This window comes from Dendronephthya gigantea, unplaced genomic scaffold (assembly GCF_004324835.1).
Source record: "Dendronephthya gigantea isolate DGI-Jeju-01 unplaced genomic scaffold, DenGig_1.0 000187F, whole genome shotgun sequence".
Lineage (NCBI taxonomy): Eukaryota > Metazoa > Cnidaria > Anthozoa > Malacalcyonacea > Nephtheidae > Dendronephthya > Dendronephthya gigantea.
The window spans coordinates 164298-181698 of NW_021163197.1; the positions used below are offsets into that span (position 1 = coordinate 164298).

The window sequence follows — 17401 nt, forward strand, 5'->3', positions numbered from 1 at the left end:
CAATGCTAAAAGTCATTTTAGCTGAACTATGGTGCAAACCCGAACAATATTAATATTCTTGCATATTTAAGTGGTTGCGTTTTTTTTTGGGACACCCTGTATATACTTATTAATTTCAAACTTAATTAGAGTTTTGAGATAATGATCATCATGATAATAAGCATGCATTATATAAATCATGTACTATATTCTAAAACAAAAGTTAAACAAAACAGAGCAGTATATAAGTTCCGACTTATATTAACATCTTATCGACTTCAAGACATCCTTATTGTCTGTAATCTCTAAAATTTCCTATCACTGCATAAAAGGTATCCCAAAATGTGCTTCAAAACCATCCATCAATAGTTTGAGTCGCTGCCAATCCATGGATCGGAACGTCTGAACACCGCTTTTTTTCGTTAGCATACAAGTCAGCAAATCAACGTAAGATTTGTTTCCATGGTATTTCTGGATTATATCAACGTGCCTTCCAGGAACAATGTTCGTCAAGTCTTAAGAGTAAAATTATTATTGATCTTCTCATATTTATTTAACGTCAAGTTGTAAGTTAGACATATGGTGAACATTTAGGGATATATCTAGACGAAAAAGAGATCTAGAGGGGTGTTTATTGATATAAATAATTATATGTTTATTGCCAGCTGCGATGTCCGGATAGAAAAAAAAATTCTATATGGGCCGCAAGCCGAGGGACGTTTTAAAGACCCAGGGGAAATATTTAGCTATCTCCGGGATCTATATCCGGACCGACCAAAACGGTAAATAACGTATTTATTTTTTTACTGAATTCGGTGGTGTTATATAATTTGTAGTTAAACTCAGCGTTGTAGTCAGACTCAGCAACGGCGACCAAAACATAAACAATCAAAACCTCCAGCTCATTTGTTTAATTTGCTATAGAATTCACTTTAATTTATCGTAAAAATCATTTGACCCTCATATTTTAAGACATAAAATTTAAAAGTTTGCGAATAAATCTTTAGAACAAAACAAATACGCTGTCGTTGGATCTGTTCGAAAAAATAAAACAAAGAATAGTCTATAACTCTCTAATTCGACAGTAAAATGAAACCGAACATCTCTGCATCGCTGCCGCCGCAATGCTATAGCGCTGCTCGACATCATTTCAAATTTTGTCTATACATTTTATTTTAGGTTTATCGCTTGGGAAACACTACTCTCTTTCTAAAATATAGTCGGATGAGGAAAAAACAAGGCATGAAAACTGAGGAGGCATTTTGATTTTTTTCTATTTTAAAAATCAAACGGAAATCCAACGAAAAAACCGTTACTTCTCTTCACGAACGATCGAGAACGCGCAACTTTTTTTAATGCACCATGCATTCTTTCATTCTTCCACTCTATATATCGAAGGCTTACCTTTGATAGACATGTTATGCGTCTGGGCAAATCCAAAAGACTGATGTCTAAAACTGTATACTGTTTCTTGTAAATCCAAAAAAAGAGTGCCTTTTATCCATTTTGACGAACCTATATATATGCAAATTATAGAATTTATATATAAAGCAGATTATCGATTAACTGCGTACATGAAAGGTTGGTTAAATTGGACTTTGAAACACATAGTTACACCAGCTAAGCTACTAAAAGAGAGTTTTATTTCGGTCTGGGGTTTTTTAGCGAGTTTTTTCGCAAGACTTATTCCCTCGTGCACCCCAATCTTAATCGAAATAAATCGCGACTATAATCACGACTTTATATGCATGCATATTTCGTATGCTCGATCAAAACTATAATCGTATGTACGCATATATTGTGTACTCGATCTCGTTTATATACAGGGTGTAAAAAACGCAACCTTAATACTTCCTAGGGGCCTACGATCTTTTATTATTGAAAATAAGTGGTTGCATTTTTTATGCACCCTGTATTTCAAAATTTAAATAATGTATTATGTTGTTAAAATGGGATGGTCCCCGACTTCCCAATCCTCTCTTAAAGATGACCGTCATTTCAAGCTAAACTGCGCCGTTTTTCATGCAGTAGCAAGATTGGAGGATGTTTTATTAATATACCTTTCCATATTTTATTTTTGTATGTGGCCTGTATAGGTATTGGTTAGGATTGGAAGGAGTCCAAGCCTCGCTTGAGTTCCATGTCTCTACATCTTCGGAAACAGCTTAGTTTAAGAATGTGTAATGGATGTGTTGCATATTTGACGAGTTCGAATTTGATGCAGAATTTATTTGACCAATAAAAAAGCATTTTGATGACCAACTTTTAAACATAACAAAATTATCTTAGCACGATGTAATTTTTAAGTTTTGTATCTGTATTATTTTCTTGAAGTCCTCAAACACTTTGAGAGTATTGCTCTGATAATAGCAGTTTTCGAGAAGCATTATGTTTAACTGTATAATTATCATGTTTACTATAATGTGATTTGAAATTATATTCATTCATCGAAATAGCAGTTGGCAATGCTCATTCCAACTCAAACAATCTGGCTTATTTCAAATCGAAGAAAGAATTTAGCCATCTGTAAAGGATACATGCAGTTCAATTCTGAACTTTAGCTTACAAATTGCAAAAAATCTCGAAATTCGCAATCCACATGAAACGCTAAACCATAGACATACAACGGAAGTAAGGGTTAACGTTGTTTAAGCCACCAACAGAAGATAGGTGACTGCACAACCTGCAGAGTATTGCCTAACTGGTGCGTTACAACGCTGCATTAGCTGATGCAAATCGCAACGCAATAGTTATAATTGTAGGTAAACAACAGTAATTTTTCCTACTTGGATTTGACAGCATCGAAATTTCGATTCCCCGCTTTAGAGATTCCACCAGTCGCTCTTGACGCCTTGATCTCACTGCCTGGAAATTGTGGTAGGGAAATTTTGACAGATACGCCATTGCTGCGGCTGTCATCAACATTGATCCACATATTTCTCCTCGAGTCTCATCACGTAGCTCTAGATGACTTCCAGGAACGTAGAGCAAATCCATTCTCTCAACTAACGTTTTCCATACCGCTGGCGTGGAAAGGGAGAATGTCTTCGTCTCATCAGAGCATACGTATATTAATGCCCCTTCGTAGCATCTCTTTAGAGAAATTTATATATTTAACTTGTTTAGCCTTGAATTACACAACAAAAAAAGGATGAAACCACAGGCGCTGACTAAACTATTGTGATAAATGGTCGCATTATATTGATTAATTAGCTATTTAAATATATTCATGCATGCGGGTTTCGTTTTTTAGGTCCTATGACTATATATACTACTAAGAGGGTAAACCAAATCAAAATGTATGAAAATTCAGGAAGATCGTCTTGGTATAGGTTTGTTGGTACAACCGTACAAACTTTATAAACCTACTCACTGTACATTTATATTACAAGTATATTACAAGGTAAATATGCATGGCGCGCGGTGATATTTTGCGGGTAGAAATTTATAAATGTCGTGCAACCATTGTTTTAACATGCAGTTGTCACACTCACCACAAATGCCACATAACTAATTAAACTCAATCGAAAGGTCGACCAATAACCTTGTGTCTCATTGAACAATGAGTAGTGCATGATTACAACCTGCTCAAGCCTGGTGATTATTTTATGAGCATTTAATGTGACAATCAGAATAAAAATAGCGCAATTAACAAATGAGAATTCATACCTTAGAAGGCTGCCAATCTAAGTAGGCCGTAGCGGCGGATCTGAGTTCATACTGAACTGTGTCAACCTTCTCTTTCAAGGGAAACACTAGGTTCTTTACAGCCGCTTGATCCTCCAAAGCAGAAACGACTTCATCTTCGTCTTTTAATTCTTCATAAAAGTTATCGAGCTCATGTTTATTTATACCCAGTTCAACAAACGCCATTTTCTCGATTAGTTGTCTTGTCTAAATAATAGTGTGTATTGTAGAAGATGTGAAGAAAAGCATGGAATCTTTTGCTCATGCTGTACATGTGTGGGAGGAAAAAGTCTTTACTGCTGCGTTTAAAAGTTAATAATAATAAACATCAGTAATTGTACATGCATGTTTAGAGTTCGACTTCAAATTGGTGTTAAAGCTATTACCTAACCAGGTTAGGTAGGTTCTTCCTATCAGTTCTTATCATTCGCAATTTTTCTATAGGATGCATTCCCAGTCTTGAAGTTGAAACTTTGAATAATAAGCTATAATTTGCATATAGTAGCTGACTTAATCGTCTGGTTGACTACATTATGGAGCATATTAGATAAATGTATTAAGATTTATCATATGTTTCATTGTTGTGGCGTTGCCAAACTTATACACTCATTTTATCAGTTGGTGAAAAGTCAGTCGATTATCGAGCTAATTATCCAACTAGATAGCTACATACCACAATTTTTTCAGTTATCTTCAAATTATACTCTGTTGACTTTCTCATAAATTCGTTGCAGTTTGTTAAAGCTTTTGGATGCCACGAAAACGTATCCACCATGAAGACTATCGCAGCAGTTTCATTACTTCGTTTCAGTTCACTTGCCATTTCGTAAGCCAACAGACCACCAAAGGAGTAACCAGCTAAAAACATGTTATATATCGTTATACAAATATATGATTAATATAATTCATTAACTGTGAACAAAAAACTATATGAACATAGAAATATGCTAGCACGTCAGCCACTTTGACATGTTAAGCACTCTGTATGTGAGGGCAGGGCGTTATCGTTTTTACATGCACGAGTTCGTAAACAAGCAGCGAAAAGTACAATACCGAAGTATTGAGCATCGAGTTCCTTGTTTACGAACGATTGCATGTAAAGCCCGATAACGCACGAACAAAGAGAGTTTTAATTTTTTTACTATTCATTTTGAGTACACGCATAAAGACTTTTGTCGGTTAAAGAAGTATCAAAAAACGAAGGTAATGTAATGCATGTTTTCAAATTTAAAAGAGTTTATTAGTATTTTTTTATAAATTTTATATCTTACCGTCAATTTCCACAAGAATTAACAAATTAAGTAAGCCATATAAGCCACAAAATTATACTTTTAACAGAGATAAACATTTTTTTTCTGATCCGAATATCCACTACAACCGAAACATTTTTATTGTATATTTACTTCGGTTGCATAAACAAACTTTCTACTGTTTGACAATATTAAATGTGACGTTGCAGCTGATGAATGCTGCATTGCGAAGAAAATTTAGTGTCGGGGACTGATTCACGTTGGCGACAAAGTTGTTTTGCAAGTCTCCTTTCAAGACTCCTGCAAGTCTTGCTCTCGCTATATGGCTCTCCCGAACGTCGCAATTCTGTTTGTCTTATTTGTACTTGTAATTCGTTCCCAAATCATGCAAGAATATTAGAAGATTCTTTATCCAAGGTTTTCTTCTCACACTAAAATTCCCGACTTGCTAGCTTCATTACGGTGGCCAGAGTTTGCATGATTCTGTGAATAGATAAACCCGCGACGTCCAAAGCAGTAATGGTGCTCGACCTCACGCAATAGTTGCTGAAAACGTGGCTTAAATTCGGATTGACTGAAATTTTTTTCATCATAGTTGATATGCTGTTTACACCAAGTGGGCTGTTTTCGAACCAGATGCTGAAATCTGGCAATGAGGAAAGATATCGGTCGAGTGCTGCACGAATCGACAGGTGTGTGAAGACAGCAGGGATATTTGGGCGATTTTTCAGCCCTTGATGTAACTTCTTTAGTCTCTAGCAAAGAATGTCAGGGGAAGAACGTTCCAAAGTTTCTTGAGCAAGGTTATTTACTTGATAGCCAATCTGTTAATTAAATCGTAAAGCAAAAATATTCATGTTTTCTTTTCGCTACTTTATATCATTTTTAAACATAAATAAATAACACATTCTTACCTTTAAATACGGAAACACCCCATGCGGTTTTGTATTTTTAAGCGTGGATTCATTTATGATTTTCTCGATTTCGTCGTCGCTAAGCTCGGCAAATTTTTCCTTTTTTTCGTATTAATTACTGTCATTTTGCGAATGCAATAAATTTTATAATGGCGCTGCAGTGGCGTTGTTGCTATATAAAATTCCCTCACGTGGTAGAAATCGACCAATCAGAATACGAGTTTACAAAAAAGTAAATAATAATAACTAATAACTCTACCGAGGTAAAATGGACCGCTTGGTTGGATCTTTTTGATTAAATCTACATATCGTTGTGCGAGTGTCAGCACTGTTCCATAGTCACTCTTCTGAAATGACGTGTCATCCACTCCGATACCGTATAATGCAATGTGGACCTGAAACAGAAATTTGAACGAATAAATATACTTCATTGTATTTAAACACAAACAACGCAGACTAATAACGCAATTTGTATGGCAATCAATAAGGGAGAACTAAGAGCAATGAGACCAAGAGAATGATCACTCTTATTGCACTTCACTATAATTAATGAAATATCTGTAATTTTTCACCCTTTCAGCATCCAATGATATATGATTAACGAAATAGGAAACCTCCAAGGAATTAATACACAACTAACATATGCTCACAAACCATGCAGTGCTGTTCAGAAACAACCTAACAAAAACCGCGGTTAACCACTTAATTAGCCTAGGTCAAACCTCGGTCTGATCCAGTGGTCTGATCGCGTTTGAACCGAGGTCGAACCGTGATGAGACTGACGTTGAACCTCGGTCGAACCTCGGTCTGACAGACATTTTTTAAGATGTTGTCGATTTGAATATTGTCTTTCCGTTCTCAGCAGTTCATAACATTCCGTTCGGAAGCGAACGGCAATCGCGATCGTATTTTTCCCCCTCTGGGCGTCTGCGGTTCAGTTCTGGTTGACAACAACCGAACCGCAACCGCAGTCATTAGGTTATTTCTGGACAGTACTGTACACTGGGTTTTTCTGCCGCACATAGCTATGACAAAACCACTCGGTAAAGCTAACAGCTAAATACAAACTACGCGAGCTTTTACTACACAACTCTTCGGTAGTTAACGATCACGCCGTGATTATCTGACATGGTCGTTTCTGATTAATCAGACGTCGTGAGACTTGAAAAAGCTGTGACTAACTAGACATCGAAGCGTCAAATTCAGCAAAAGAGAAAAGGTTATATGAAGAATTTGAAAAGATCTTATTGTCGGTAAATTCGACTTCAAAAATCTTGTCTTGATTACCACAACCAAATTTCTTGCAGGCGTCACAGCTTATAACGTCATTATGCACAATGTCTATTGCCATCATGCTATTTTTTGTTGAAAATTATGATCTAATTACACTATCATTATCTATAAGTATATTACCTGTTTTTGAAAACCTTGGGCAAATGATGCCAAAGCAAGCGCTGTCTTTTGGCTGGCATGAACCATAAAAACTTTGACGAAAGCATTTTCAGGAGTATAGAGCGGGATTACTTTCTCGGGGTTCGATGGTTTTTCAACGGATATCAGCTCCAGTTCATTTTCATTGTTAACGTCGGAAACAGAGGTAAATTCTGGTGAGAGAATATTTTCACCTGCGTATGATGAGAAATCTTTCCCTTTGTTATCTGGCAAACTGTTTTTCCTTTGATTGACCTTTCCTTCAGATCCATTCTTTAAACTCTTCGTATTGATATTGTCGATTTGTTCCAGGATATCATTCACGATTGTTAGACCATTAACTTTTGGTTGGACAAAATAGAACGTCTAAATGATAAAAAAATGATCATGACAATAAGTTTTTATGATGATTATAAACTGACTATATATGGTTCTTTATACATAGAGATTTGGGTTTGAATATGAACCCGACAAATAATATTGATTTACATATCGATAGCTTACTAACTCAGTTTCTGCCTGAATAAACTTTTGCAAGTAGTGAGAAATCAATTTAGTTTAAATTGCTAACAATGGATGTAAGAGTGAAGCAAAGACTTATTTCTGACAAAATCTGACTTAGGCAGAAAAGTTAGTAAGCTATCGATATTCGTATTGATAAGTACTTGCACGTGTCACGGTTTAAAACTCGAAAATTGACAGATGATACACATAGCACTCTGTTATACTTTCGTCAAAGATTAACAATGGCTAAATATATTAAACATTTAAACCTGATACTCCCATAAATTTAATAAAAGAATTAGTGGCGGTATTGATTCATATGATAGCTGTATCTACTTGATCGATATCATGCTTATATTTTTTTCAGTGCATGCTCTTCTTAGACTACTCCTATTATGTTATTGTGGCCCCTACAATAATTTTAATTTTAATTAAGAAATTGCACTAATTATATACAATTATGATTTAACATGCGCCTCTTCTGCTTAATAGGGCTGCCATATATAATATAGCTACTTTAGAAGTTTGATGTTGTTGAGCTCTACTCTCACTTATAGTACAAAAAACTTACTTCAAAGTTTGCACCAATGCTACTTTTAATTCGAAGTTTCATGTTTGTCGCGGCAATGGAATCGATGCCATACTTGTGGAGTGCCATGTTTAGGTCTAGTTCTGAAATTTCACTTCCCGACCATGAGCTGAGCAGACGTTTAACAAAATCTTGAACGTAATTAACTCTAAACTCTAGCGGCTGTAGTGCTAGGTCTTCCAACTTCATAACATCGTCAGCAACCACCATGGTTTCATCTCGCTTCTGTTGCAATCTTGGGGAAGTATTTTTCTTAAGATAAACTTGCCAATTCACAGGACATACACAGACTTGAGCTTCGTTAAAATTTTGAAGAATAATAGCCTGCATGAATTCAATTGCTAAAAAGGTAAAATTTTGGAAAATAAAACACAGCCATAGCAGTATTTATCCCGGAGCCGTTTTTTTTTCGAAACCTATATATATTATATGAAAAATAGTTGGAACTAATATATATATATATATATATATATATATATATATATATATATATATATATATATATATATATATAAATAAAGCGAAACTTAAATATATAAAGCTATACACATGTAAATGATTTAGATATTGTGAAGAAGACTCGAAGTACCGAGTCGAAAGCTCAATAAAAAACAATTTTAAATCCGGAGAACATTCATTGACAAACAATATATATATATATATATACCTATAAATTCTGGCGATGTCATGTTAAAAGAATGGGGAATAGCCCTAAAATAGCGACTTACTGCGTCGTATTTCGTTTCAAAATTAAATTAAATGCTGAATGAACTTAGCTGGGCCTTAGCTGGCTGCACACATATTTCTGCATTTGTCTATTTTCACTAAATACCTTTTGAATAACGAAGGGGGGTTAATCCGTACGTTTCTAGGATGGATGTAATATTATTTTTTCTCTCCAGCACCCCAACGCCACTAATCGGCCCCCAGTTAATAGACAAGGCAGGCAGTCCAAGTGTGTTTCGACGATATTCGCACAGTTGATCCAAAAAGGAGTTAGCTGCAGCGTAAGATACTTGGCCAGCATTACCAAGAACCCCGGATATTGAGGAAAACATAATGAAGAAATCTAGATCCATCGAAAGACTGAGTTGGTGAAGAATAACACTTCCTATTTAAAAGAAGTAAAATTTTGTAGGAAATAAGAAAGTTGCTTTGCTAAAACTTTTGAACAGTTGTATGTTCAGAACTCAATATTAAACATTTAACATTGGAAAATTAAACATTCCATTTAACAGGGAACAGCTAGAGTAGCCCATGGTTTTGACCACAATCGCATGTTTAATCTCAGAAATATTTTATAGACTCAAACTATGATTCGAACTATGCAAAATAAAACATTTACTACTTGCTTGCTTAGTAAAATGTGGACTCAAGTTAATGTTGGTGTGTTTTACAGCTTTTATGTTATAAATACAACTCAGGCGTTTTACCATAATGGCCATGAAACGTCATTATATTGCGTTCACACGACCATCTTAAGTACTCGAGAAAAAGTAAAATACCGGCTTCATTTTTAGTGGAAAATTTTGAAAATAATTTAAGCTGAGAAAATAATCTAATCGTAAAATTTGAAATACATCATGAATTCCTGATACCAGTAGTGAATTTCAGTGAGGTTTCTAGAACAAATTCTGACGTTTAGCAGTCTAAATTGTCACAAAAAATGTATGCATGTCGAACCTTGTATTTTAGTTCCCACAACTTTTCTGCATGTCTTTAGGTCAGCCTTAATAAGCAATTGATCAACTAATACCATAGCAGTAAACACTATTCCGGCTACTGAAGGCAATCTTTCTAGTTCACTCTTTATTACATCCATTTCTTTCCATGATGTCACGTCTGCTTGGCGTAGAATTATACGAGATGCCGTTTTCTTCTCCAAACGTTGGACCTCCGCTATCTTTTCTTCACTTGGCGCTGAGCGAGCTGTACACACGACTGTTTTCGCCCCATTTTCAACCATCCATCTTGCGACCTCGAATCCAAAACCACGGACACCTCCAATGACAAGGTAAGTGCGATCTTTTTTTAAACCATTGTCGTCAAGCGGTAAACTGTAAAAATCAACTTGATCAGGAATAGTCGTAGGTTTTAGAGAAACTGTTTTTAAACCAAATTCCTTCTTGCTTTCAACATCAGACGCTTTCTCTATGCATTGCTTATTAGATTCATCGCGGAACACCGTAACTTCGTATATGCTGGAAGCTTCTTGAGGTATACTCAAAAGGTTTTTCCAGAGTCCTTTCGATTTCAGAACTGAACAACACGAGTGCAATAATTCTGAAAAATTCCCAGAGTTTTCAGTGATGTTTTGTAAACTGGTCAAAATAAAGCGGACATCATTCATGTGAATCCAGGGGTTAAGCGTCACAGTTTTTACACCATTGAGAGTACTTGAAATTACAGTACCTTTTGGTTTCAGATGTTTCACTATTTGACGTGTGACGTAAGTACCGATTCTACTGAGAAGGCAAACGGCATCTAATTCCCCGAGACAAACATCCATTTGTACTGATCTTGTTATTTCCTCCTTTGTTATAACCAAGAGTTTTCCGAATTGCTTTATTCTGTTTTTACTTGATTTATTTTCCACAAGACACACAACCTTCTTATCCATGGAGGCTGCGACGCAAGCGAAGATGAAACACACTACTTCATTTTGGTGATAGAAAAGGACATTTATTTCCCCTTCCAAATCACGAAGAATATTTGCGATAATATGGTAGGACATTGCCATTGGGAATCCAATCGACGCAGCTTGTTGTGCTGTAAAATCGACATTCATCTCTGTGAAAGAGCACTTCTCTGCGGCAACGAAACTTCCAAGATCGCTGACTTTACATACACCAACAACAAAGGAGCCGTGGTTTTCCTTGTGTCCATTACATACTTTTCCACTTATTGAAACACGATCATTCATTCTCAGATTCTCCCAACGTTCGTGAAGGATAGGGCAGACAGAGTGGATTTCAATTTGCATTTTTTCTGTAACCCACTCCGCCCCTTTCTGTAGGAACAACTGACCTGATATATTTGCCATCGTGACCTGCTTTCTTGTCCCATCTTTATAGAAGGGCGATTCTCGTTTCGTAATTTTAGTCTCGCCAGGGTCAAACGTCTTAATACGATTGACATACCGTACACCATTTCGAAAAGCAATTTCTTCTTCCAGCACAGTGTTTTCAAACTCTTGTAACATTGCATGAAAATCTTCGTCGGTAGGCTTGGCAGGCAAATCGATTACTGAGGCAGCAGGGACAGCGATTTCTTGTGAGAAGGTTCTTCTGAATCCGAGGACAGAGGCAGACCATGGAAATGTGCTGGTTGGAGTTTGATGGTAATCAGGAATTGAAACCACTCCTGATGTGACAAAAGTGAGATGAATATTTTCGAGTAGAGCCTCTCTTTTTAAAATTTCTTGAGAAATTGAAAGACAACTCTCGAACGCAAGACTGTGGACAATGCCAAAATTGTTTGCATCCGCGTCAAATTTGCTCGCATCCACAGGCCAGAAATTGATCACACGCCACTTTTCATTGCCTTTTATCTTCCCAAGTAGTTCATCTAGTGCATGAGAAAACGCGTCACGACATTTATCTGAGGTATCATGAGCATCAAAAAAGTGAACAGAATCGCATTGGGGAATATGTTGTGTAAAACGTTCAGCAAACTCGCTTTGGTCTCTCAGAATAAGCCAAATGTAGTCCTGACCACCTCTTAAAGATCCAGTCGCCATCTGTTGCCAACCAAAAGTGAATGTGGCGTTATCAAATGTTACTTCCTCTTTGTCTAATAGAATTTCCACCGTTATGAACTTCTCAATAATCATCACAGCTTGGCCATATTGATCCATAAGGGTAATATTGTAGGTTGGCGTTTTTCCAGAACTTACGATCTTTGCCTGAGCATAAAACTGTTGAGTGCACCTTGAATTTCGCAAAATTGTGATGTTGGTAATCTCTTTAGGAACATATTTACCAGCAATACTTTTTAATAGAAGGGTTGTCTGCAAACATGCATCAATTACACAAGGGTGCATAACATATGCAGATGAATTGATGATCTCTTCAGTTGGAATGATAAGAGAAAGCGCTTCACTGCCATTAGACCACCCCTGGCTAATCAAATCGAATCGAGGACCGAATGCGAAACCCACATCTTCACGGACCTTTTGAACATCTGCTTTTGACCATTCTTCCATTGCAGATTTGAGAACTTCGATGGCGTAGAGATTCTCTTCCGGAGAGGCTTCTAAAATGAAAAATCGTTAGACAAAAGTAAACGAAAAAAAGTATCTTAAAACAAGTCGGTTAAAACTTCAGGACAAATGTTACCTTTCGACGAATGCTCGTCATCAATGCCAAGCTGAATGGAACCTTGAGAGATGACTATCTCTTCCTCATTGCTTTCTACAAGTGTGATCTGAAATGGTTTGTCTTCACCCGGTGATTTTCCAGGTAGAAGACGTGTTCTTATCCTGTATGAATCGTTGTTGGAAATGGTCAGAAGATGATCAAAGCTAATGTTCCGTATATCTGGCAGTGACCGTGGAGATAAATGCAATGACATTGCAGCTATCATCTCAATATAAACCGTTGAAGGTATCACCGGGTTTGGTGATTGAGAGAATTTGTGATCTTCGATGAATGAAACATTGTGCAAGTTGATTTCAGATTCCCAAGCATGTAGTCCAGTGAATCTTTCTGTCGGGACAGTTTTGCCCAAAAGAGGATGAAAAGTAGCGGATGTCTTGCTTCCTTTATCAGTGTTTTGCTCCACGAGGAATGTAACGAACTCAGGCGGATACGCATCGCGGTACCAAAACTCCTTCTCTTGCCAAGGATATGTTGGACGAGGGCAAAATGATTTTGATCCTGAGCCTTGTATTTTATTCCACGACAGTGATACACCATTCACAAAGAGACGAGCCACACAATTTTGAAGAAATGACAAGTGCTGACCAACGACTGATCGTTTTGACAGAGTTTGAACAACAACGATGTCATTCGATTTCAGAGATCCTGACTGATGACTGTCAGACCAAGTTCGACGAACGTGGTGCGAAAGCTGAGGCGCTGCATTAATTTCAATGAAGAAGTTGTGATCATCGGAAAACATATTTTTCAATGCTGACTCCATTTGAACCGTTTGACGAATGTTACACCACCAATGCTCGAGTGACAGGAGATGACCAGATAACTGGGAGCCAGTAACAGTTGAATAAAATGGTATATCGCTTTGAGTTTGACGAACGTTGAATTTACTTGTGAGTTTAAAGTATGCTTGCTTTATTTCATCCATTTCACGGCTATGGTACGCTCGTGTTGTAGTAAGTTTCCTCAAAAATATGTCTCCTTTTTGACTTGATACATGGTTTTCAACAATATCTAAAGATCTTTTGTTCCCAGATAATACAACATTACCAGGACTGTTAACGACAGCAACATCAACTTCATCCTCCAATTGAAGATCTTGCAACATACGTCGCACGTCTTCTTCTGACATGCCGATGGCAACCATACAGCCTGTTGGGGAACATTTTTCGTGAAGTTGAGAACGAAACAGAACCAATTGCAATGCTTTATTTAAAGGCAATGCGCCGGACGCCCAAGCTGCCGATATTTCTCCAAGACTGTGACCAACTACGGCAGACGGTCGTATACCCCATGAATTCAGTAGCTCGGTTAAAGCAAAGTGTAAGGCAAACAATGCCGTCTGTCCAATTGGGTTTTCATCAAGTCGGGAGGCTTCCTCGGGTTTGTTGAGCTCCGTAGTCAAGGACCAAGGAGCGTTGTATTTTTTAAGAAGTGCATCAATCTTTGCAATGCTCTCCTTGAAATTTGGCTCGTGAACTAACATTTCTTTTGCCATACCATACCACTGGGTGCCTTGACCGCCATAGAGGAATACAACTTTATTTCGTGGTTTAACAACGTCGCCGGTAGCAACTAACTCTTCCCATCCATTGGTCTGGCTGGCAAACATATCTAAGCCTCTCGCTGCATCTTTCAATGAATAAAAACTAATCGCCAAGCGGTGTGATTGCATGGTGTACCTCTCATTGAGGGAATAACAAAGATCATCTTTAAGAAGCTCAACGTCATCAAACTCCTTCTCAAGTATTTGGGACACTTTTTTAGCCATTACTCTCAATGCATCTTTCGACGCCGCTGACAGCGTCAGAACTCGGTTACATGAAGTTTTCATAGGAACAATAGTCGCTGGCTTCTGAGTAACTTCTCTGACAATCGCATGGGCATTTGCACCACCGAAACCATACGAAGAGACCGCGGCAGTTCTTGGTTTATTATCTTCAGTTTCCCAAGGTTCATTACGCACTTGAACTACCATCTTGCGTTCAGACATTTTAAGCTGCGGTTTAACTTGATGCACGTTAACAGTCGGGACATATTGAGCATGTTTTATCATAAGACATACCTTGATTAATCCGGCTAAACCTGCTGTTGACTCCGTATGGTTTATGTTCGATTTCACCGATCCTACACGAAGTACCCTGAGACTGCTGTTACCATAAACGTCTGCCAGTGATCCCATTTCGACCACATCTCCAACAGCTGTACCAGTACCATGTGCTTCCACGTAACTTATGTCGTCCTTAGACAAACCAGATTCTCGAAGGACTCTTTCAAACAAAGCGGCTTGTGTTACCTCACTAGGAGCTGTCATTGGGATTGCTGTTTGACCATCGTTATTCGTACCACACGCTACAACTTCCGCATAAATGTTATCTCTATCATCTAAAGCTGTTTGGGTTGGTTTAATTATGATTGCGGCCACACCTTCACCCCGCCCATATCCGTCTCCTTTTATGTCAAAACTTTTGCAACGACCATCTTCGGCTAATAACCCAGTTCTACAGCATGCCGTGTGAAATTTATTTCCAACGAGAAGTATGTTTGGCGCACACACTATCGCTGCGTCACATTCATCATTTTGTAAGTGTAGAAATGCGATGTCCAATGCGACCAAAGACGAAGAACAAGCTGTATCCATCGCTAAACTAGGACCGGTTAGGTTCAACGAAAAAGAAATGCGGTTAGCTATTACTGACAAGGCAGAGCCAGTAGAAGAGAAGTGATCGATTTTTCGAATATTTGACGGATCCATTACAAGAGCGCCGTATTCTGTGTTCATCGACCCAACATAAACACCAGTTCGACATTGTTGTAATTCTTCAAGACGTATGCCAGCGTCTTCAATCGCTTCAAAGACAACTTGAAGAAGTATTCGCTGTTGGGGATCCATTGAACGGCACTCGCTTGGGGATATTCCGAAAAACTGAGCATCAAATCCTGTAATATTTTCAAGAAAAGAACCAGTAAGAACATAATGTTTCCCTGGCGTGTTCTTTCCAGAATTATACGTATCTGTGAACTCCCTTGCGTCCGGCCTGTTCGTTGGATAGGAGCCAATGCTACATCGACCTTCCAGCAGCATATCCCAAAACGAATCTTTTGAGTTTGCACCACCGGGAAATCGGCAGCTGATTCCGACGATTGACATTGGAGCAAATTTTGATTTACGGACTGACCTGGAGCCTACGCTTCTACTTTTACCGGATTTGTCTTTCTTTGTATGGATGAACCATTTTATGATAGACGAGTCAACGTTACTTTTACGAAAGTCGAATAGCTTTCCTAATAAAGCCAGGTATACAGGTAAAATAACTAAACCATGGATTAGACCAAGAATAACGATACCAACAAACATCTTGAAAAATGTTTGAAATACTGTGGACGAAGAAAATCCTGTTGGCATCATCCCAAGAAATGTACTTAACCCTCCTAGGAAAACACTACCACCTACGTTTTTCAGAGCATCGATTACACGAAGTTCAGGAGTAGTGGCTTTCGAAGAAACAAAGTGAAAAGCGACATGTGCGTTGTAATCCACCGAAAAGCCTAAAGCCATAACAATATTTAACATGGACAGCGAGTTTAGGGAGACATTCCAAATAAACATCAGACCAAATAGTTCGATTATAAGAGCAACAAATCCCCACATGAGACAAAATATTATGACAAAGTGATTAAGGAACATGCACGATATCAAAAGGATTGAAATTCCAGCGACAATTAAGTTTCTAATGGTTTCATCCAGTACATATGCATATTGTTCAAAGTATGTGAAAGGCAGGGCAATAGCAAATGCTTGAGCATACGCGGAATTGAAGAGATCGTTTCGAATACTGACCATCATATTTCTCTGAAAGGTTGAGTCCGGATCATCCTTGGAATATATTAAGAGCCTTGAAGCTTTCAAATGAGCTTTATCCTCAGAAAATATAAGATCCTGGGCGAATCGTTTATACTTCGGAAGTGAAATGAATTCCTGTAGGTAATGATAGAACATTCTCGTGTTATTAATCTCGATGTTTCTTTTCTGTGCCCAGGAAATATACTCAGATAGCCACGATTTCCTTCCTGCAACAAAGTTTTCATTACGCCTAGCAAGATTTTCTACATGGGTGTATATTTTCTGAATTTCAGCACTCGACTGATAATCCTGTTCTGCAAAGATGATATTCACCTCAATATTAAGATGAAAGTTTTTTTCTATAACATTTAGGAATTCTCGGTAATATGAATTTTCAGTTGTTAACAATTTTCTATTAAAACTCTCGTCGATGTTGCGAGCGCCATAAACCCCAAAAGAAAGGAGAAGTATTGAAACCAAAACGACAAAAACTTTTCCAGTAGGTGTTATTATAATTTTTGCCCATGCTTTCATAACTTTGTCAAATCCACTTCTACGAATTCCAAAGCAACAATCAGTGGGAGAGGGACTCATTAAGCAAGGCAAGAAGTCTCGGCGTCGACTGTTTATTCTTTTAATATCGAACCACATACAAACAACAAAAAATGTCAGCAGCAGAAGGAAAACAGATGAAATTGCAAGAGCTGCGTATGTGCAGAAAATACGAATCGACGGGAAAATGGAACGACAACTCACGGCAAATGCTACGAGATCTGTGAGAGTAGTCATGGTAATTGTTGGACCACTTCTAGCCATTGTCCCACTAA

At 37.7% G+C, this 17401-nt stretch overlaps 1 protein-coding gene across 1 annotated transcript; it reads right to left on the reverse strand.

Annotated features, from left to right (window-relative positions):
• Positions 1 to 118: 118 nt before the first annotated feature.
• LOC114538524 (phthiocerol/phenolphthiocerol synthesis polyketide synthase type I PpsD-like) lies at positions 119 to 15881 on the reverse strand. Its single transcript, XM_028559693.1, has 11 exons — positions 12692 to 15881; positions 10038 to 12608; positions 9187 to 9465; positions 8337 to 8695; positions 7244 to 7627; positions 6090 to 6225; positions 4340 to 4524; positions 3649 to 3873; positions 2766 to 3072; positions 1384 to 1494; positions 119 to 494 (listed from the first exon to the last, which is right to left on the reverse strand). Exons 1-11 carry the CDS (start codon positions 15879 to 15881, stop codon positions 298 to 300), a joined length of 7944 nt encoding a protein of 2647 aa, XP_028415494.1. The 3' UTR covers positions 119 to 297.
• Between the last annotated feature and the right edge of the window lie 1520 nt (positions 15882 to 17401).

What these genes read in the sequence shown, in the direction of transcription:
- LOC114538524 (XM_028559693.1), bottom strand. Translation starts at nt 15,881, where the DNA reads ATGTCAATCGTCGGAATCAGCTGCCGATTTCCCGGTGGTGCAAACTCA. An exon ending in TGACGAGCATTCGTCGAAAG is followed by an intron (nt 12,609 to 12,691) that starts GTAACATTTGTC and finishes TTTTCATTTTAG; the next exon opens with AAGCCTCTCCGGAAGAGAAT. An exon ending in TAGATTGGCAGCCTTCTAAG is followed by an intron (nt 3,073 to 3,648) that starts GTATGAATTCTC and finishes ATTTCTCTAAAG; the next exon opens with AGATGCTACGAAGGGGCATT.